The sequence below is a fragment of the Cuculus canorus genome, chromosome 2, assembly GCF_017976375.1.
Source record: "Cuculus canorus isolate bCucCan1 chromosome 2, bCucCan1.pri, whole genome shotgun sequence".
Classification (NCBI taxonomy): domain Eukaryota; kingdom Metazoa; phylum Chordata; class Aves; order Cuculiformes; family Cuculidae; genus Cuculus; species Cuculus canorus.
The window spans coordinates 111,291,621-111,314,304 of NC_071402.1; the positions used below are offsets into that span (position 1 = coordinate 111,291,621).

At 39.7% G+C, this 22,684-nt stretch overlaps 1 protein-coding gene across 1 annotated transcript in view; it reads right to left on the reverse strand.

The window, feature by feature from the left end:
• STAC (SH3 and cysteine rich domain) overlaps positions 1-22,684 on the reverse strand; it is a 74,036-nt gene that overhangs the window by 40,455 nt on the left and 10,897 nt on the right. Inside the window, exon 2 of the mRNA XM_009556669.2 lies at positions 7,704-7,980. Within this exon, the coding sequence (XP_009554964.1) occupies positions 7,704-7,980 (277 nt within the window). The remainder of the gene's footprint in view (positions 1-7,703; positions 7,981-22,684) is intronic.

Below are 22,684 nucleotides of genomic sequence, written 5' to 3' on the forward strand. Positions count from 1 at the left end.
GATTCCTGCTAAATGCCTCATTTTATGGCTTCTGCAACTCATAATGAGGTGAAGTTTCCAAAATTTTCCCTTCTAGATGATGTTTTTGTCAGATGTGGCAATGTAATTATCTACATAACAATTATACTCTGATAGACAAAGACTCTAAGACTTACTAGAAGGTCAAGCTTCAAAGAAGATGCATTTAATTTTCTTATCTGAAAACACACAATCTCCCATGTGAGCTCAGGAAAAGTACATAGCAGGACATAAAAAAAGAAATAACGTGTTCCTCTTCATCCCTAGGTCTTTTACAATCATTAAGCTTACCATTATGTTCCTCCCTGAGGTTGATCTCAGGAGCAATTGTCACTACTGAGTAGGTTGTTTAGTGTTTTTCAATGCAGGTTTTGGTCAAAAAAAAATTCTTGGCTAACATCATCTTATAATACTGATTGTAGATGTACTGGAAATTTTATTCTTTTCCATCTAGTGAGGGAGAAAATGGTTATCAATATCTTTAAAGTCTCTTTTCACTGAGGATTAACTGCATTTTTTATATTAATAAGCCATATCCCCAAAATGACAGTAAGCTTGAAAATTATCTAGTAACAAACGCGAAACATGCTTGATGCTTTTCAAGGGCAAATTAGAATTTAAAATATATATCCACCTTTTTTTCTCAGCTAAGTAGTTCCTGATTAACCAATTTAGCAACAACATTGTTGCCTCATCTCAGGGGAGGAAGCCCTCCCATAGGATAATCATACTAAATATTTGCTTTTTGCTATTTGCTTTAAAGTATGTTTAACTCTTGATTACAGAAGAGAAATATTAATTTAATGCAGGGATAATGTACAGTCCTTGGCAGCTACTTTACAAATGTGGGGTTGTCCAAATTACATAACCGACTTTTTTCATGCTTACTAAAAACAAGAGACATACTGATGTAGCACACCTGTACTACATACACCATAAGTATTTCTTCCTCTTCCCATCTGTTCCTCACATTACGTATTTTAGTAGACAAACCATCCACTTTCTTGAAATTATGTGGAGTCCACATGATATTTTCTATACTTGACTAGGCTGTAACTAACAGTTACCTGCATACTGTACAGTTCAATTAACACAGTCCTTAGCTTCACAGTGCCGGAAGGCTTTTGTTTAGTGCTTCTCACAGTGCTCCTCTCAAAAGTGGGAAGGTCCACGCTTACACAGAGTTATTAATTCAACAAAGAAATCATAGGACAAACCAGGTTCAATAGATGTATTAAAATTATTATTTAGCATTTTTTTTTTTCAGATAGGTGTTAAAAAATACAATGGTTTTATTTCCTCTATACACTAGCACAGCAGGCCAGAGAGGATTGAAATTATTCTCATTCCCACTGATTCTGAGAAGTACTGGAAGATTTATGTGCCCAAAGCCATTCAGCATCATTTGGAGTGAGAACCTAAGTCTCCTAAATCTAGCAGTGGATTTACTGGAGGGAAAGGGGAGAGAGAAACAGGGACTTTAGTCCATTTGATAACACACGGTGTGTTACCTGGTACCAGTCCCAGACAAGGTTACACAACTGCCCCGTCCCTCACAATCAAAACCAAAGGTGGCTGGATTCAGCTACTTTTGAAAACCTCTTTCCAGAGGAAGACTCTTTGCCCTCTTGTATTAATAATAAACAACATTTATCTCACACACCCACCCTCCTCCTCCATTCTACTGTAATAATCGCTCATCTGGAAAATAGATCTGGGAAGGCTCAGCTGTGACTGCACAATCCCTTTGGAGAGGTGGGCACAAAGCCTCCTCCACAAGCTGCTGCAGGGGCTTCGCCTCTCCCCTGGCAGCTCTTTACCCTTCTCTACAGGAGATAACACCCATGCTGATCCAGAGGCAACAGGAATCTTTTCCTTCAAGTTCATCTGGGCTAGGAAATGCCAGAAAGACTGGGAGGAGTGGGAAAGGGCAGAGTGAACACTGAATGAATAACACCTTTTTTTTTTTTTTTTACCTTTAGCCTGCAAGAAAAGCATTAGTAAATAAAATTGCACTATTTTTTTTGAGATCTGGAGAAGTCCTCCAAACTACCATAGCCTTGGAAAAACAGCTTCGGTTACAGTTATACTTCCCAGGAGTAATTGTAGCTGCCAAGCAGTGGCGATCAACCTGTGACTGTTTATTGCATCCTTGTCTGCCTGGATAATGCTGAATAACAGCAGCTTGGATCAAACCAGGATGGCTACTTGATGGAGTGAGACAGCAAGCTTGAAAAAAAGTCAAGAATATTCATTATGAGGGAGCTGATCAGACTGGAGAGAGAAAGCACTGTGTTGCAGTTCCTGTGAAATTTTGCTATGTTTAATAAATACCCACACAAATTACAGTTACATAAACACTTCCTCAGACTACGGAGTTTTTTCATTACTTATGGGTTGCAGTTAATGATAGTCTACAAGAAGAGGTTTAGATGTTGTGTCTAAAAAAATGGGGGACCACAGCTTCAATCTAGATCTCTTTCAATCCTTCATTCAAAAAGTTGGGCTAATTTACTAACTTCGAGCCTAGCTTTATGGAGGATGGTGTATTACACCTTTAGGGGTACAAATGGTTTAAAGTCTTAGTAGCCACAGTAGCACAGCGAAATAAAGAAACACTGAATTTGAAAGATGCGGCCAGAAAGAATTATTCATAGAACTTTATTGGTTGTTTGAAAGTCCAGAATGACTGGTAAACTAGAACAGACGGGGGTAGGAATGAGTCAACACTGAAAGGACAGCACAATTTCACTGCTTAAGCACTGTTGATTAGCAGACGGGAAGTAAGCTGTGCAAAGGGTTTATTAACGTGTTTTGGTTTTTCTTGCTTGTTTTCTGCAGGTTTCTCTGACTGGAACCTAGTTAATTCCCTGAGAATGCAGATACTGACTTTACCTCTGGAGTTACAAAGTTCTGGACAATATGCATCCAATCAGAAACTCAATTGTAATGAGACCAACTGTAAATGCATGTATCTCAGGTACCTAACCAGTGATTGCAGGACTCAGAAGGACCTGGTTTTGACTGTCACTGGACATTGCAGTCCACAATTTTCTTTCATCTTTCTGAAAGTTTGTGGCCCTCTAGCATGTCTTTCCAGGTAAATATACCCCAAAATGTATGACAATAAAATGTGTGGTTGGCCAAAATTTTGTGCCAAGATTAAGGTTACATGGAATGAAACTGCTTTGAAACACAAAGAGACACAAAGTGATGTTGTTATAAATGAGCAGCTATTTCCTTAAAATACAGCTTTAAAGGACTGACTTTAAAGTCAGCTATTTTTAAAAGCAAAGTGGCTTACTTTTTTGCTACTCTACTTATATTTGACTTAGATGGGAATACATTAATTGCATGCAATATGCTTGGAATGTGTGGAAAAATAACATTTTTTCCGTGTGAGTCAGCACAGGAAATGAACTGCAAATGAGTAAAATGTTGAGAAGTCTACAGATGGAGTTTTCAAAAAATATACAAAGTGTTTCAAGAGTAGAATACTGACATCATGTTTCTTCAAGAGTGGAGTATCACAGAGATGACTGATGACACACCAGAGACTGAAGAAGAGCAAGGACTTGATTCTGATTAACATAATTTAAGGCTCTAGTCTGATCTAACACTAATTTAGTAGTTTCCATCTTTGCTAGTGCTGGGCAGTTTTGTATCCTTTTATTGGACATTGCCAAAGTTTATCACGTTCTTGCTAAAACCAGAAAATAGTAGATAACACAAAGAAAATGCAAAGGTGTTCTCTAAATTTACACTGATGTAAAATAAACAAAGGAGAAATAATGATTTAGTGATGCTTTCCACAAGATACTTTGAATTTCAAAATTTTTTCTTGCTTGGGTTAGATATGAAAATACTGATAAATACTTCCATTAAGAACAGCAAATGAAGGGGTTTCTCAGAGCCTTACTGTGAAAGGATGTTCATGGGTGGATGTATTTAAGAAAATATGAACCCCACCATTGAGCTGAATCCTCAGTCCTAAACTAACCAGTGTCTGGAGCACATAGCAGCGGAACACTGAGTGGCGGAAAGGACGACAGAGGCTGCTCCAACATACTGTTGATTTGCTCTGGAATTACATGAATTATTACTGTTGACTTCAGTATTAGAACTGACGATTGCATTGCAGTATTTGATAACGCAAGAAGGGACCATTAACATTAAATGGATGCTCCAGGCATTCCTCAGATCTCCCTCTAATCTGAAATTTTCTCCCTTATTTCACTTGGCATAAAACTACTGCTTCTATATCGAATTTTGCTTCTGTTTACTGATGTGGAACTTTAGTCTAAAACTAGTACAGTTAGTTGGAACACTTAAACTCCTGTCTTTAATGTGGAGCACAAACTGCCTGATTAATATATATTTTTTTTCTTTTTTGGAAATCAAACTAATAACCAGAGATTCTTTTGAATACATCACATTGCACTCTGGGATGCGTGAAAAACATTTGAATGAGTATGTTTGCATTATACTGATCCTAGTAAACATTCTTCTCTGAATGCTGAAACCAATTACATGTATTTGCCCTTTATCTTATGACTGTACTTCTGTCAAATGAACAAACAGGCACACGTGCTGCATTCCAAAGGCAACACTCGGCTCATAGTGCCTAACAATCAAGGAGAGACGATGCACATATTTTTTGTAGGAAGATAATGTTTCATGTTCCTTTGCTTTAATTTTGCTGTGAAAAGAGCAGCACGGGGAGCCTGCTGCCTCTGCTTGGAGTATCCTATTTGCTCTGAAGCTACAGATAGATTCTGCTACACTAGTGAGACAAGCGCACACCGCACGCTCACGCTACGCACAGTTCATCAGGCTGCCCTGTACCAAACAGAGCTGCTTAGTACATAGATCAGAGAACCATTTAAGGTGAACCTGGAATCATACTTGGTGGCAAAACTGAAACCATCTAAAGTCAAGCTGGGATTTTCCTGGACTCTTTCCCTTAGTGTTCAAAACATGTATTTGTCTTTGCCTTTATTCTCATCAATAAGGAATTTAAAGACATAGAACCATTACTCTCGAATATCACTGTCCATGAAAAATGCAAATAGAGAGCACAGATAGGCTCCATGTTGCAAGTGTAAATTCAGAGTCCCTGCACAGAAGGGAATTTTTTTCAGAGTGCCTTTGAGAGCAGGCCTGACATGATTTCCTGAAAAACTGCCTGTTTTGCTCCACCATCCCCATAACCAACAGTTGCACAATTTCTATGGATTAACCGAGCTGCAAGCAGTAACATCCAGATATCTCACGCTGCTTAAAATACAATACAGTGAAAAAAGGCATGACTGCAGTAAGGGTCAAAGAGAGAGGATTACAAGAATAGAGTAGATGTCTGTCTATGAGAATCAGGGCATCTAGACTCTAAGGCATTATAAAGTAAAACTCTTAACATCTTTTCTGCCATACCTCCAAGCAAAGATATGCTGGAGGAGGTCAGAACAATTCACCAGACTCAGTCTGCTGCCAGACAAAATAGGTCGCATTAGCTTCTTCAGCAATTATGAAAGGCTTCTTTCTCTAATGAAGACGCTGAGATACAGAACAGAAAAGAGAAGCCCTCAGAGGATAGAAAAGAACAGAAAAAGTTCAGAAGGCAGGTGGGGTTAAAGCTGATGTTTTGAAGCTCATAGCTATGCTTCAGGACTTTTCTGTTCTGGGCAGAACACAGATTGCCCAGCAAAGGAGAAGGGCACAAATGTTTATGAACTGGAGTTACTCCCTGCAAAGTTTGCTGCCAGTAATAATCTGTCTTGAGCAGCAGTGTTTTGAAACAGTATTGCTGAGTTGTGCAGATTTATGATGATACTAATCTCCATGCAAATTAATGAGAAGCTGCCAGAAATATGAAGGACTTATATTTGCAGTATATATTTGTGAAACTAAGTTTTGACTGAACATTCATCCACATTACAGAAGGAGACAAGTCCTCGGCCTGCTTCCCTACATAAAGTTATTTCAACTAACTGCCTGTATTCCAGACTTCCTTTCAATCTCTGGACTATGAATTTCCCTGATATTCATGCTTTACTCCATTCTCCTTTGACACGTTCTACCACTTAAAGTAGAAAAAAAAATAAAAGACTGGAAAATAATAGAAAAAAAAAACGTGATCAAAACTTCTCTGTTTCCCAAAATTCCATAGAGCTGTGCAGAGAGGATGAAATCAGGCCTCATAGATTTAATCCTTTAATTTATGGAAACAGGATTGTCTTGTATCAGAGAATGTTCTATAGACAGCTGCCTTTTCCAAAGAACACAAGTTCCCCACGCAAATAGGAGACATTGAGCACCTTCATGTAGAAAAAGAGATTCCATTCTCTGAAAAAGGTTGAGCAATCCTATCAGCATCTTTCAAGAACATACCGTAATGCTATCTGACAGGCATTGATGTCAGTGCCAAGGGACATGAATTTGTTACAGTAAGCTAGACAAATTATAGACAATGGTTTGTAGTCAAAGACCTGCAGTACTTCTACATGAAGCTAAACCAGTGTTTTACTCCTTGCCCTGCCTAAAAGCCTGGAATTGTGTCACTCACATTCATGCTGGCACGCTGCCACTGGATTTATTCAGTGGGCTGGGACAACTAGATGATAAGTAGAAAGAAGACCAAACCATGTGCATAATAACCTAGTCACAATGACGTGAATTTCTAGGACCAGACTTCTGAAGAGCAACTCCTGCAGCTTCCCACAGTGGTGATCATCCACGTTCTATACCTCCAGCCACCTGCCATCACTTCTTTTATGACCTCTCCTTGCATAGATCCATGGATAATAAGCAGCAGGAAGGGCGACTTTTTAGGCCTTCCACACTGCACTGAAAACTACCTTACTAGCAGGGCTCAGTGTGGAGTTGCTCTCTCCATAGTGAGGAGAGCAATAAATGATTAGTTCTGTCCTCTGTGTCTTTCTGTCAATCAGTTTCTGGCAGTGGCTTACATACCCATGGACAGTTTCAGAGAGAAGACAGAGTGATCTTTCAAAGGTATAAGGTTTGTGTGAGATTTTGTGAGTAGGAGGGATCAGGTGTAAGACTTCCAAAAAAGTCCACAGTGTAAATTCAGCCATTATCTCTTCTGTTGAATTGGTCTTGCAAAACATGTGTCCTAGAAAGGCAGCATGCGCACAACAAGCAGCTTGGAAGATTCTACTTCTTGTAGCAGATGCTACTTCTTGCCCAGTTGTCACTTAGGAGAGATGTGAGGCAACTGGAGGAGGTAGGCATGGTTGCCACAGTGAATGGGACCTGGGAGCACTGCAGGATGTGGGGGCAGACAGAAGGAGCAATAGAGTTAGAATTACTGCTGTGCAAAAGGGTAAGGCTAGTGGATTCAAACTTATAAAATGGATTTCTGCTGTTTCTAGTGTAACATACAACAGAGTTTGTGCTTGGTGTTCAGTATAATCTGAACAAGAGAGACATTTGACTCTAGCTGAAACCCTCACCTGTGATTTGTGATAAAAGCAAGTGTTCACAAGGCATGACATCTGTCAACAAATATAGAACTTGTATTAGTTTGTGGCAGATGTGACATGAGTCCAGATTCTTTTAGCAGGAATATTTTCAAGTAGACATCTGGGCTCATGTAAGTTATGGAAAGGTCATCCTGCAAGTTTGAGCACAGAAAACCACAAAAATTTTAAAAAAACATTTCTTACCAACAATCATGTGGTTGCAGACATCGCAGAAGGTGGGTTTTTTGAAGATGTGCTCCTGGAAGATGTGAGTCTTGTTGTTTTCTGGCAGCTGCTGGGCTCTGGTGGGGGACGATGCCTGGCTTTCTGAGCTGGGGAGCTGCCCAGTGCTTGTGCTCACCTCAGGCACCAACTCTACTTGCAGTTTCACATCGCTATTAGTCCTCTGGAAGAAATTGTCTGCACTTTTACTCCGCAAGCTTTTGGTCTTGAAGGAGAGTGATCGTTTCAGTTTCTGCAGCTGCAACAAATAAGCCAGTTCACAATTACTGCCTTTTCCTCTTCAATAACAAGGCGAGGCTCCTGGTTTTGGGATGTGCTGCTGACATGTAAACCTGGGAGCCACTAGCAGACCTTGAACCACCTGAACAATAAAATTCACTTTAGAATTTAACAAGCAATTTCAGAGAAAACAGATCCCAATCAGTAAATAAACTGCTCTACCTAGGCTTACTTATAGACAATAAACTTGATAGCCTTTATGAATGCTGCTATTTGTCTTTCTGGTATGACAGCAAAGAGGTACTGCAGAGTTGTATGCATTGGACAGTGCATCTTTTGTATTCCAGCATGAGAAAACTTAGAATAATATTCATCCTTGCATGGTCCTTAAGCAGCCTGTGAAACCATTTCAGGAACAGCTGTTAAATGTCAGTGTAAGAGGAGTGAATTCAGTAAAGACATTTGCTATACTTAAATTTCTTGAATTTGGCAGAAACAGAGATTATATGCAGTTTTGAGAAATTCTTGTTTTCTTTTATATTTTTAAAGAAAAGAACACTAAGGAACAGTAACACTATAATTAACTAGCCAACTGATAGTTAATGAAGTAATTAATTACTACTAGTTAACACACATTCACGTATATTCTTATATATTGTATTATGCATTGATTGTCAGACTATTAAGTACACCAATAAGGCATTATCAACTTACTTTTTTAACTCAAACTCTATACCTGTAAACTGTCTGTGTCCGCTCTGAGTCTACAAGTAGAGTCTGGGTAAAAGGAAAGCCAGCTCTGAGTCAACTTCATGTTTGTTATCTCTGAAGTGTAATACCTCTGTCTCACCTTTCACTCAACGTTATTCCAGCCACTGTGAAATCATTTTAATACTGCTGTAATTCTCTGGATGAATGTGATGTAGCAACTGAAATTTTCCATGCCGTTCAGGCTGTCTGTGGTAACCAGCAGGAATGGTTTATATTAGGAACTGTTTATGTTAGAAGTAATGATGATCAGGAATCATAATTCACACAAATATAAAGGGAAGGAATTAACATCCTTTCCCAGAAAAGCACGGCACTGGTCTGTCGTACTCAGTGGCCTCAGAGTACTCACTATCCCCAGCTTCTGTGCCTGATCTGCCCATTTTCTTTATGATGCTGTTGGAGAGGAGCCACAAGGCATCCCCAGAGGGGAACCTCTCTTCTAGCTTCAGACATTGGGAGCTTGTTCTCAGAGAAGGGAGACACTCCACCTCTTGTCCCCACATTTCGCTACAAACTCCCTGAGTCAAATAAACAGACAAAGACCTGCCTTTGTCTCTGTTTAGTGGTGTTTGAGTTTGCAATACAGGAGCTAACTGCATTCTGCTCCCTGAGATGTTTCTCCACAGTGACTTCAGGAGTAAGGAGGCAGCAGTCAGAGGCCCATCCCACATGCACCACTCTCACCCACAACTCTCTCTGGGTGCTGGGGAGGAGCCCTGGGTCCAAATGAAGAAAATACCTGTTTGCAAGAAACTCTCGGTCTTTGCAGGAATGCATGAACAAGAGCAATGAAGTCATTAAATGCCCATAACGAAGTAAAAGCATTTTCTGGTTTCTGAAACTCTTTCAGCTGAATCCTAAGTCATGGACTAGCTGAGCCCAAAACTCACTGTACAACCGCATCAACAAAATGTGGGATCCTTCCTTTTCTTCTTGGATGTTGAGTCATCAGCTCCTGAAATCACTGGGGTTGCTCAGTACTGAGCTTACTTCATCTCCAGTGACAGTTAGGAACTCAGCTATAATTCACCCCCTTGCTCCTGAAATGCTTCTCACTGAAGTCACACCTAATTAGTGCAGGAAAACACAGAGAATTACAACACCACAAGGTGACTGAAATGGCACTCATTATTGATTTGCCATCCATTTCTACAATGCCACATGAAGTTAATTAAGTTTCAAAATGCTGCTTCTGCCACAGAAAGAAGACTAAGCTGAGCAATACAGTATTTGTATTATCATGAAACAACTATCCTGCTAATCTGAACAATGCATGCAGTACATTTTATGGAGCCCTGCATTTAGTATGCTTATTCTGTTCTTCTGTGCACAGTCATTTGCCAGTCAAGAGATGTATCACCAGTCTTTCCTCACCCAGGCAGAATACTTAACAGTTTTCTGAAGAGGAGTAGTCCAGCCTTCAGGCATGCATGTCCAAACATACACGTGCACACGAACACAGCAATGCAGCTGTGCATGTTCTATGAGTTTCCAACCACGATGCTCAGAGCAGGACACATATACAAGAATGAGTTGACCAAGTTATGTTCCCAGATTTGGCAGGCATCTCTGCACAAGCTAATAGTCCTCTCTAAGACTCCCTGAGGACTGTCCTGTGCTAGCGTGGTTAAATAATTTGCAAACAAGGTAGGCATCCTTGTTGTTACATAAATGCAGATTTCATACTCATTTGCATTCACGCTGGAAGACACCTACACGTTCAGCTTGCATTGCATAATTAAAACACCAATAAAAGGCTGCAGCTATTACATCCCAAATAGGTTATATGTGTACAGAAATGACTACGCAAAAATGCAGAACATGGGCAATTTTTAGCACTCTGCACAGCTTATTAAACACTTTGGTTCGTACTGTTAAAAAGTACCTCTCAGATCAGTGTGTTTTACATCCACCTTGCATAAGTGATAGGGTAGAGGGCAATAGAAGACTGGCATCAGGTTCAAAATTTGATCCAAATTTCCTTTCTCATACTAGGCCCACATCAGATTTTGAAATAGTGTACCAGTATGTGATTGTTAACTCAGGGAAATCTGGCTGAAGCAAAGGCAAGGACAGGTTGTATAAATTGTAAAACCATAGAAGCATAAGTAATTATGCTGCAGTCAAGTGAGCATCATTTCCCTTACTTGAATATCATCATCTCCACATTTTGAATTTTGCTATGACCAAGCCCTTTTCTTTTACTGGAAGATTTCAAATGTAATTAAATACAGGTATATTATATATGTCTGATTTTGATCTACCATAAATTGATTTAATGCATTTGTCATGCCACTGGCTCCTAATAGAGTAGCTATAGCTTTCAGCTGAAGCGGGAATTAGCTCTATCAATAGAGAAGATGCTATGCAAATTTCACTATTCATAATTTCTTTCTGCAGAGTTTAAGAGCCCAAAGTTAAATCTTAGGAAGAAACACTACTGAACTTCGGAAAAACCTGCAACTGGGGTAGTTCTACACTTGACACTTACTTCAACACCAGTAAAAAATCATACATTGGGACCCTAAACCTGGTACAAAAAGGCCTTGAGATATACATTTCAGATAAATCTCCTAAGCTTTTCACATTTTCTCCTCTTCAAGGAAGGTTACAGATTGGCTTTCATTTAAATACAAATAAAAAGTAGAGTTAAATTCCCAGAAGCACAAGAATTTTTCTAGACTCACGATAGCATTGTGGGACTTCACAACACTGACACTTCAGAAGCATGAACCCTTGACACCAAATCCAGGATGTTCCTGTGGTTTGAAATTAGAGCTAGGAAAAAAAAAATCTATAGATAAAAGCATTTTATCAGTCACACAGACTCTCAGTGACTGTACAAACTAACCCTGCAGGCAAGGTAGAGATAAGTGCAATAACTAAACCTCAGAGCTTGATTAACCTTTTTTTTCTTTTTTTCCAGTATCATCCAGCACAATCTCCATCTTCCTCAGACTTTACTCAGACTTCGAGGGATCATGAAACTCTGACAAACCACAGCTTATCTGCACCTTCTCTGTTCTTAATTTGCTTATACTACAACTCTTCAGCTGCTATAACCAGAAAACAGGAGACAGCAAAATGACAGCTACTGAAATTCATCCCCAGTGTTAACTAGGTGCCACTGCTTTTGATGTGAGTGAGAATTGCACCTGCTCTCACTAAGACTTTATTTGATCATCGGAAGCACACAACTCTTTCTTTACAATTTTGGTTCAAGGACTTCTCATGGAAATCGGGAAGATATCAGTGATTTAAGTGTTTTTATAGTCCTTAGCTTTGCAATTATAAAAGATATAATGTCCACCTTGCAAAGAGCAGTTTATCCTAACTGATCCCAGATCTCTAGAAGCTCTTTTTTCTTGACTCTTCAGCTTGTCTGCCTTAGCAGTCAGTGTACCTCTGTAGGAGTGCTTCTGGAGAATGAAACAGGAGTTGTTGTGGATGCAGAATACACACCACATGCATTTCAGGGGACAGAGTACTCTGAACCAGACTGGCCTGTTAGGTGCACACTTGTAGCACAAGCAAACCCCAAAGTGATGCAGCCTGCGCTCTATGAACTACAATGAGGAACAAAAAGTGTGGTGAACAACAACAACAACTGGGAAATTTGCTTTGAAATCACACCCCCAAATCATTCTAAAATGCTAAGATAGGTGTCCTCTATACCATCACCATTTCTCTAGCACAACTTCTACATCACATCTTACCATTCAAAGCTCTAAGAAAGCCTCACTCCTTCCATATCCTACACACAAAAGTTTCCCCTTCCTGAAGCTCTCTTCTTGGTGATCTCAAGAGCGAACGGTGGTTACTAGGACAAACTGTACATCACATTACGTCACGTCATGTCATGTCACGTTATGTCATGTCACGTCATGTCACGTCACATCACGTCAGTTTGCTTAGGCCATCAGCTTTGGTAATGAGAGCAACTTTCATGGACGTTGACCACATTGGATCATTTCCTAACTTTGGTATTTTTCCCTTCTCAGCCACTGCTAACCATCCTTGCCAGCAGCAGAGGCTCCTGTGCAGTGTGAGGCCAATAGGGAGATTATTTTTATACATTTCCACTCTTAACTATCTTCCAGGAGAAATGAACAAATGAACTAGGCTTATCAACTGTACTTTGCTGACAGATCGTCTAACCAAGTCCTTATTTCCAGACATAAACCGTCTGCTGTATTTGTACTGTGCTAGCAGTAAAAAAAAAGGGACACTGCTTCCTCTTTTCTACCCCTTTCTTTACAGTAGTGTTAACAGCATCATTAAAAGGATTAGAAGTAATACAGGGTATTCATAGAGTTGGAATGAGCCATCAAACCATTTGATACCTGCAGTTCTCATAAAATTCAGCTATGGAGACTGTGTTCAGTTCTGGGCCCCTCATTCCTAGAAGGGTGTTGAAGCTCTGGAGCGTGTCCAGAGAAGGGCAACAAAGCTGGTGAAGGGGCTGGAGAACAAGTCTTATGAGGAGTGGATGAGGAAACTGGGTTGTTTAAACTTGAGAAGAGGTGGCTGAGGGGAGACATTATTGCTCTCAACAACTGCCAGAAAGGAGGTTGTTAGAGAGGTGAGTGCAGGCTTCTTCTCCCAAGTGATAGCTAACAGGACAAGGGGGAATGTTGTCAAGCTGCACTGGGGGAGGTTCAGACTGGATATCAGGAAAAAAATTTTCACTGAAAGGGTCACGGGGCACTGGCAGAGGCTGCCCAGAGAGGGGGTGGAGTCCCCATCCCTGGAGGTGTTTAAAAGACGGGTAGATGAGGTGCTCAAGGACATGGTTTAGTGGCAGATAGGAATAGTTGGACTCGATGATCTAAGAAGTCTTCTAAGAATGCTTCATCAGCAGATTTCAGTCTGCTGCGAGATAAGCATTCACCTTCTGTAAGGAACAATTTCTTCTTTTCAGCTTCTCAGAGCAAGTTTCCAAATTATTTGATTCTCACATTGTTGCAAAACAAGGGCTTGAATGCATAGGTCCCAGATGATGTTGTGTAGATTCATTAGAGAGCACTTCAGGTACATGGGATATTACTAAAAGGGGTTCCGATCAAAATCCTTCCAAATGAGGGAAAACTGAAAAGTCTTAATAAATGACATCTATTTTACTTAGTACTGTCCATCTTCAGGGTTAAGCAGCATTCAATTTGTATTAGCAATTCTCAGAATGTACTTCAGATGTTAACTAGATTTGTTGAAGGACTGGACTTTATCAGGGTGTGAGCTAGTCTGGTGGCATTGCTGGGCTTCAGCTAGCTATGCTGATTAGAGCAAACAATGAACCAGCTCAAAGAGAAGTGCTTACTTTTTGTGAGCACAAAGGCTACTGATTTTTTTCTTAAAACGGAGGGATACAAAAGTAAGTGATCTTTGAGCACAGACAAGGGTGGGATTTTTCCCTGGATTTGATTTGAAAATGCACTGCCTTAGCATTTTAATGAGCAAAAATGAGATTATGACATGCCCAAAGCCAGTATGTAATTTCATAGATAATATGTGTGTTTGCCTGCTGATGAGAAAAGTACCATGTCTTATAGCATTAACAAGATAAAAGGATATTTCAAACACTTAAGAGGTTGGTATTGTTCTTTGGCAAAGCATCTGTGATGAAATCTGTGAGCAAAGCTAATTCCTTTTCTACCTTCTTCTTTCTAAATAATAAATAGTACAAATACTCTACTAGGACAAATTGAATTAGCTAAACTGACTTCAATTTTATCTGATTTATACAGTCTGAGAATCTCACTCTATCATTTATTTATGTCTGCCCTAGCCAGTTTCCTTGGAAGCTGTATCCTTTTAGTCCACTACAAACAAGGAGGGACAGTTTATCACTGCAGAATCTGCTACTTATTATATTTATGTATTTTCCCAAAAAGACTGCACAGGTGGCATTAAAATAAATATATATGTTTGCTATTGCTGTGAGAAAAAAAAAAAAAGAATAAATCAAACTGTCTGCTTGAGTACTCTATTGGACTAGTCAAAGGGGAGACATTTTCCACAGTACATAACAATAACATTCTTAATGACTTCATTCTGACCTCCAAATACTCTGGTTGGCTCTTGCTGCTCTGATTGTCATTCTCAGATTCTCCTCCCTGCCCTATATATACTGGTTTTGAAACACACTCGCTGATCCTCAAACCTATTTAGGATATAAACCTTTTCAGGCAGGACTCCTTCTGTGATTATGTTTTACATGTAGAATCTAACTACAATGAAATGTTCTGATTGGCACTCCAGAGCGTCACAGCAAAAATCCCTGAAACAGCCTCGGGATTTGAAAACATGAAAACTGAAAGGATGCTCAGTTGTCACTGCTCCCACGAATGTCACTGTGAATCACACATTCCCAGCCCTCTCCTGATGTACTACATCCTTGACAGCTGTGCGTTTGCATCTGTAATTGTAAGACCTCTAAATTTTCAAGAGGTACATTCTGCACGTGTAACCAGTGTGTTTGCTTAGCAGCCCTGTTCATTATATACAATTCTCTGGTTTAGTTTAAACTCACCTAGTTCTCATCAATTGCTCCTGCAGTTGGTTTGAAATTATCCTATGGTTTGAGGCACATCTTCAAATATAGCGAAGAACCAGGATTAGCAAATATGTGAGACAAATGTGAAATAGAGTGCTGGAAGCTTTAAGTCCTGAAAATATGGAAAAGTCTCCCTTGTGCTGCAGATTTCTTTAGATATCTTCGAAACTCAGTGTAAGATGTGACAGGACAAAGTAATGCAGTCTGGGGAGTGATAGATTTGAGGAAACAAACAATTTAAGCATAACAATTGCCATCAAATCTCAGGGTAATACAATTTTGTCTCCAATATGTTCAGAAGTATCTATGTAGTCTTAAGGCATAAAAAGAGCAAATTCTGTGCTAGATATTCTGCAATTGTGACTTACCCTCAGCTTGTATTACCTTTTCTACCAAATATATTTTCATATTAACTTCAAGAGACTCATAGTCATTTAAGCAGTTTAGAGCTGCTTGTAAGATTAGGAAACATATGCAAAATAAACATAATGATACGTGTATTTATGTCAAATCCAGAAAATTTTAACCTTTTTTTATCATAAACTAAATAAATTGCATCCTCTGACACATTTAATAGTTTTATTTACCTAGCTAAAACTCTGAAATTTTATATCTAACAGCATTTTTGCTGCTGTGTTTTTGAACAACCCTATTTTGCTCTATTCCTCTTTTTTTTTCTTTTAATCAAGCTATGTTAGAGAGATGAATTAGAAAAAAAAAAAAGTGTGTATATTACATTTCTCTCCCTGGGAGATCTAGTGTCTATTAGTATATCTTTAAGCTTCCTGACAGGTTTGATTCAAGTTTAGTCTGAGGAAAATGCTTGCAATATCACTCAACCATGGTTCATTTTCAGCCTGCTTCTAGCAGAGAGGAAAAACAATGAATCTTTCTCAAATTTGAAGCAACGACTCATAAGATCTTTTAGAGAAGCTTTGCAGTAACTTTCCAAAGTTTATCATTAACAGTCCCCAAGTAAAACCTGCCGGGTTCATTGCGTTGGGCTCGATGATGGTCAATTCTGTCTCCTTTGTGAACATGTGCATAAATCAAAACCACATTACAAATCAAACTAAGCAACCCTTCAGCCATGACCAAAGCCTGTTGCTTGTTTTATATCAGGTTTGGAAAATGTTAGTCCCTTTGATCTCCTTTCCTTCCTCACCTAGCAAAAGAAGAGCTGCTCCTCTCAGGAGTGGAGTGAAAGACTACAAATCCTCTATTTATATCCAGGATTATATTCTCTGTGCTGCTAAACAGCTATTCCAATTTGAGTGGCACCAGCTGCACAAAATCTTTTAAAATTCAGTTTATGAAAAGTGGCTAGTGGAATAACCAGCTGCAAACCTCTTTGTAGATCCTGTCTCTCTTTCATGGTCTGGCAAATGAATTGTCTTCAGTCTTACCTCCTGAAGCCAACAGGAAAGCTCACAAAGAAAACAAGAGATGGTTAGGAATAGTCCTTCCATCTTTTAAAAAATGTCCCCGTACTTTTAGTTTCAAAAGGGGTATGTGTTTACAACATCTTGTTTTGTACTTTGGGTTTCACCTCAGGCATCTGGTTGCTAAGCAGCCAGTCATCTCCATACTTTGTCCCCACTAGGATGAGGCACACGTGGTTTTTTTCTTGCCTCGTCACATAGAATGAATTAGGACTGTGACCTCTGAGGTCTCTTCTGGGAATCCCACATTTTACTGCTCTGTTTGGATATCTCTTTTCCCTTTCAGCTTCTGAATGGAACAGTAATTACCCTCTGGTAGCTTCTGATTTAGTAATTTACTAATCTTTGCTGCGGTGGAAGTAACACAATGGAATTTGGAGATTAAAAGGCTGGATTACAGAATAATGTAAGTCCAGGCAGCCCTGCTGAGGTGAAAGAAGCTACACTGGTGTCTATCTCCTGAGGGTCTTCAAGAATAACAACAATAGGGCCTGAGTGTTGTTTCTTTTCCTTCTCATGACTAATCCGCAGTGATTGTGAGTGTAAGATTAATCATCCTTGATTGTATCTTGCATCTGTCCATGCACGAGGTATGCATCATTATTTTCCACTGTTGATTTCACAAGAAATTAGAGCTCAATATGCCCCCTCTGGACCTCTTTTTTTAAAAAAAAAAAACAAAACCCCAAAATAACCCCAAAAGTGCTGGTCTACCTATAGGAATAGTTTCCGCTAATTTAGTTTACCCCATTTGTTTTTCCTTTTTTTTTTTTTTTTAACAGAGCTGTTTTATAATACTGCAGATGGTATAATAGTATGTCTCTTGAAGCAAATATGGAAATACATCTGGCAGGGAGGCTGATACTAGCCAAGGGCAAATTAACATCAGCACCAGATCCCACATAGCGTATAATCACATTTGTACTGTGCTAAAACAAAAAGGAAAACTAAAATCTGCTGGGAATTCTTACAGTTAGTATTCTGTCAGTGTGTCCACTCCTACTGCTGGGGTTCCAAACTTCTTATGAGGTCAAAATCACTTTGCAATGAAAACATGTAAGTGCTCAGCTCTACAACAAAGCTACTGTCACGGGGCCAGATCCTAAGGTCTTTGTTTACTGCTAACTTACACTGACTTCAACGAGTGTGTTCCTTGAATAAAGGCTTGGGGTTTGGTTAGGTTGCTTTTTTTGTTTGTTTGTTTGTTTTTTTGTATTGAAGTGAAACTTTTTCTATTGTTTTATGTTGTGTGCTAAAAACAAAGGTTTTCTGCATGCACCCTGAAAAAACACCTGGCCACATTTGGCATCCTGTTATCTGCCTGACTTTATTCAACCCTTCTCAATTTCCTCCTCTTTTTTTAAACCATCTCTGCAAATATAGATATTTGCAGATATATATAGATCCAGAGGTGCACCTATGCTTCTCGGTTCTACTGTTTTTCCTGGGCACTTCACAGAATCACAGAATCACAGAATGGTTGGGGTCGGAAGGGACCTCTGGAGATCATCTAGTCCAAGCCCTGCTAAAGCAGGTTCACCTACAGCAGGTTCCACAGGAGTGCATCCATGTGGGTTTTGAATTTCTCCAGAGAAGCAGACTCCACAGCCTCTCTGGGCAGCCTGTTCTAGTGTTTTGTTATCCTCACAGTAAAAAAGTTTTTCTCATGCTCAGGTGGAACTTCCTGTGTTCCAGCTTGTTCCCACTGCCCCCTGTCCTCTTGTTGGCCACCACTGGAAATAGTCTAGCCCCATCATCCTGGCTCCTGCCCTTTAGTTATTTATAAGCATTGATAAGATCTCCTCTTGATCTTCTCAAGGCTAAACAGACGCAGGTCTCTCAGCCTTTGCTCATCAGAGAGATGCTTCAGTCCCCTAATCATCTTTGTGGCCCTCCACTGGATTTTCTCCCGTAGATCTTGTCTTTCCTGAACTGCGGAGACCAGAATTGGATGCAATACTCCAGATGTGGCCTCACTAGGACAGACTAGAGGGGGAGGTAAACTTCCCTGGCCCTGCTGGCCACACTCTTCTTGTAATCTGGTAGCAAATTTGCTGCCTTTCATCTTCTTTTTATCGCTCTCAAAGGCTGACATTGTCCTATCCTATCAACTGCTTCTTGCCAACCATTCTGAAGGCCAGGGCATGGAGCCACCCTGGCACTGCCTCTTCTGACACCACAAGTCCAACAGGATCCATATGGTCCAGGTGCAGAGCCACATCGCTGCCCTGGCCCCATTCTGGCCTGAAGCCGTGGGTCTGGGGGAATTGCTGCGAGCACAGCTTGAGCAAAACTAGTTAAATCCGCTGGGCTTCTCCTTGTTTCACTTAGGTACTCCTTGAGTTTCCTTCATCTTGTATTTCCAGTTCTAAAGTCCTAAGCAGTTGCCAGATACATAACAAATGCTGTGACAATTAAAATATTTTCATACCTTGACAATATATTCCTTGTTGTTCATTCTGCATCCAGTTATCTTACTGTCCACCATGGCAGAGATCAGTTTATTTCCAAATCCAGATCAGATCTAGCACATTTTTAATTAAAGTTCTTCTCAAAATGCAATTTATGCCACGCTATTACCCCTTGCAACACTTCTACTTCAGTGGTTTCCTAATTTTCAAAAACTACTTCCAAATCATTTTGGGGAAAATTACACCTGTAGTAACAGTTTCCAAGGAACCTGTTACCAGTACAGAAAGTTTTCATTTCAGTGTGCCTTGTGTTTTCTTGTTATCACACTTTAGTCATGCCCAGCAAAAACTGCATTCAGTGTCCTACAAAAAGAATAGTTCAAGTCTCCACATGAAGAATCTGTTTAACTTGATGATATTGTCATGTATATGACATACAGTTACCTGGCACTTCATGGACATGTTTGAAGGCCTAAACACTGTTTCAAGAAGTTGATAATGAAAAAATATGTATGGAGATGTTCACTCATAGTATAGAATCATAGAATAGTTTGGGTTGGAAGAGACCTTAAAGATCATCTAGTTCCAACCCCCTGCCACGGGCAGGAACTAGATCAGGCTGCTCTGCTTGGCAAGACCGGTTATGTTTGAGATTTATTATACATCTTCGGCTCTTTTTGCTTCAGGATAATTAATTTCTCTTATACCTTTCCCTAAACCTCCAAGATGCTGAACATCTTTAGCCAGCTATTGTTTCAAGATCAACACTTCAAAACAAAAGCATTTTATTTTTATCTTCACCAGCTGCTCAACTTTCATACTCAAATTACCTCTATCAAAGTTTCAAGATTAAAATGACTGTCTGAAGTGCAAAATGTGGTTTTATACTGAGATAGCTAACTTCAACTAAAAAGATAGTTACATGCAGAATACTACAAACAGAAAAGTAGAGAATTTGAGAATATGACTCTTGCTGAAGAACTGAGTTCTTTTTAAGTCCCTCAGTATCCCCTAAAGTTAAACTGTTGCTAATGAAAACCTGCACACAAACAGCTAAGAATAAAAAGAGAGAGGAAAAGCTTGTAACAGTAATGAGGTTGTGCTCACCTAATAAGTGAAGCACATCCAAACTTCCTACTTTTGATCTTGAGAGAGAAAAGAGCTGTCAGTATTGAAATAAGACGGCAAGAGATTTAATAGGAGATACTTATTTAGTAGCGAAGTGAGGATCTTGAACCAGTAAAACTGTGAAGTCTTGTCTGACAAAAAACAGTATAAGTGACTTCAATGGGGACGGTGTATTGCACAGGAATGCATGAAGGATTCAGGCAGGCAGGACAGCAGGGGAACAAAGGAAGAAAGAGGAAAGGGAAGCCAGGTTAGGACAGAGAGAGTTTTAAAGAATATGAATCCTGCTTAAGAGGGTGAAATTCCATGAAGCGCTTTACTTTATCTAGTCTAGTCTGCTCTTAGAGTAGGTATAACTCTTGATACCAATGGAGTAGTGCTGACATAAGGAGTATAACATAGTACTGCAGAAATCAGAACTATTGACCACTGGAGAACTGAAGAGCAAGCACAGTGCTAACTTGTGAGACCTGTACCCTGGTAATTCCTCCTGTCATTTGTAGGGGTAGTTATATGCTGTAGTGGCTATGAGTACAACTGTACTGGAGGGGTGATAAGTCATGGAAAGATATTTTTTTTTCCTGGAACTCAACAGCTGGTAGTAAAGACCAAATGACGTTACCTCTATTGTTACCTCAGGAGTATTGTATTTATTGCAGTGTGTTCCCTACAGTGCCAGAAAAAAAAAAAAACAGGCTGGCTTTCTCATCTTGTTTAAAAAAAGTCTGACTTTTTTTTGACCAGATTGAGTAGCTACATGTTATAGTCAACATCTATTCATAGCTGACTTCTCCTCAGAGGCAAATCGGGCTGTTACGATTTTTGTTTTGAAGCTTGACTGTAATTATTTTGAAAAATAATGAAATTCTTTAAATTTATCTACATTCTAGCAGGATTCAAGTAGGTCTGTTACAGCTGTTGGCATTCATTTTAGCTTTGATAATCTCTAAGGAGTCATTTTTCCAGAGTATATTTCTTGGATACCAAAACTGCTAAAAACCCTGAGATGTCAGAGCACAGAACTGCAGCCCAGAGAAGTCTGTGGGAACCTAAGCTGCTGGGGAGGCAGGGACTCAAAAGCCATAGACTGGCAGTGTAGCAGAAAAGGGATCTCCTAAGTTGTATTAGTCTTCAATTACATACACAGAAAGAAGGAGATTAAGAATACAGGGATGTTTAAGGAGAGCACTTCGCGTCTTCTGCATAAGCAATGTTTTCTCTTACCTTACTGCCTAGGTTTTAGATTTATGTATAGTTTCCTGCATATACATCTAAAGAAAGCATGAGGTTACATCAAGAGATAGTTATCCACATGCAAGTAACAGACCATGTAATACCAGACAGCATAAGGAAACCAAAATGCAACTTGAGGCATTTCTTTGTGAATAAAATAAGCACAGATTTGGTATAGGTGAAAGGGCAAGTGCAAACTGTGGGGCTTGTTTTTTTCCAAGAGTACTTGTGGCATAAGTGCCAGCATCTACACAGTGTTTATAAAAGGTTGCTCCCCCTAAGAGGAGAACCACCATCCATTTTCTTAACAGGAATCTTTAAACTTGGCTAAGCTTGGAAACCTGGAAGTTTTTCCTGTAAAGCCAGACCTTGCCTTGGCTCATTGTATTAAGGAGCCTTGTCCTGTATTAAAGCATTTGGGTGAAAAACAGGAACAGAAAGAAAAGAAAGAGAAACATTAAAAGGCAGAAAGCAAGCAGGTAAGAAAGTTTACTGTTTCCCTAGCTCTTTAACGGCCAGGAGGATAAGGTCCATTTTTCATTACAACTAACTACAGGAGATAGATCTAACCGCTGTGAACCTGCCAAAGACTCCTGTGTGCACATACTTCACGAAACTGGTATATGATTCATGTTGTGGCTACAGTTTAATAGCAGCACTTCACATTTTGAAGCCTGTATAGGCTCACATTTTTTTTCTGCTTTTGTCAGAGATGCATAGCTTTCCATTATAGAGCTGGCTGGAAAACAGCAGTTTCACTTAGCAAAAATTTTCAAAGTTCCAATGATTTTGTTTCACGTTGGCATAAAAAATAACTGCAGCCTTTTAAAATGTCTTTGAGAGAGCTGTGGGCAGAAGAGGGGAAAGCCAGACACTAACCTGCCATGGGAACAGGCGACTGACAAGTTTTTGTGGGCAAGGTTCAAGACCTCACTCTGAGAGATTCACAGTGGTGTTTGCCCTACCTAAATTCAAGCTTTTAACTCAGCTGTAGCTGCCTACCATGGTCAACTGAAAAAGATTTCCCCTTAGAGCTGCTAATTTAGAGCACACAAGGCAAGCTTTCCTTCTAAATCCCCTTTGATAAAACAATTTCAGGCTGTGTTCCACTTATAACATGGGGAGACTGAACTACTAACTTAACTGTCTGAAGTTGGTCTCTAATTACAGGTGGGGCTGAACAAT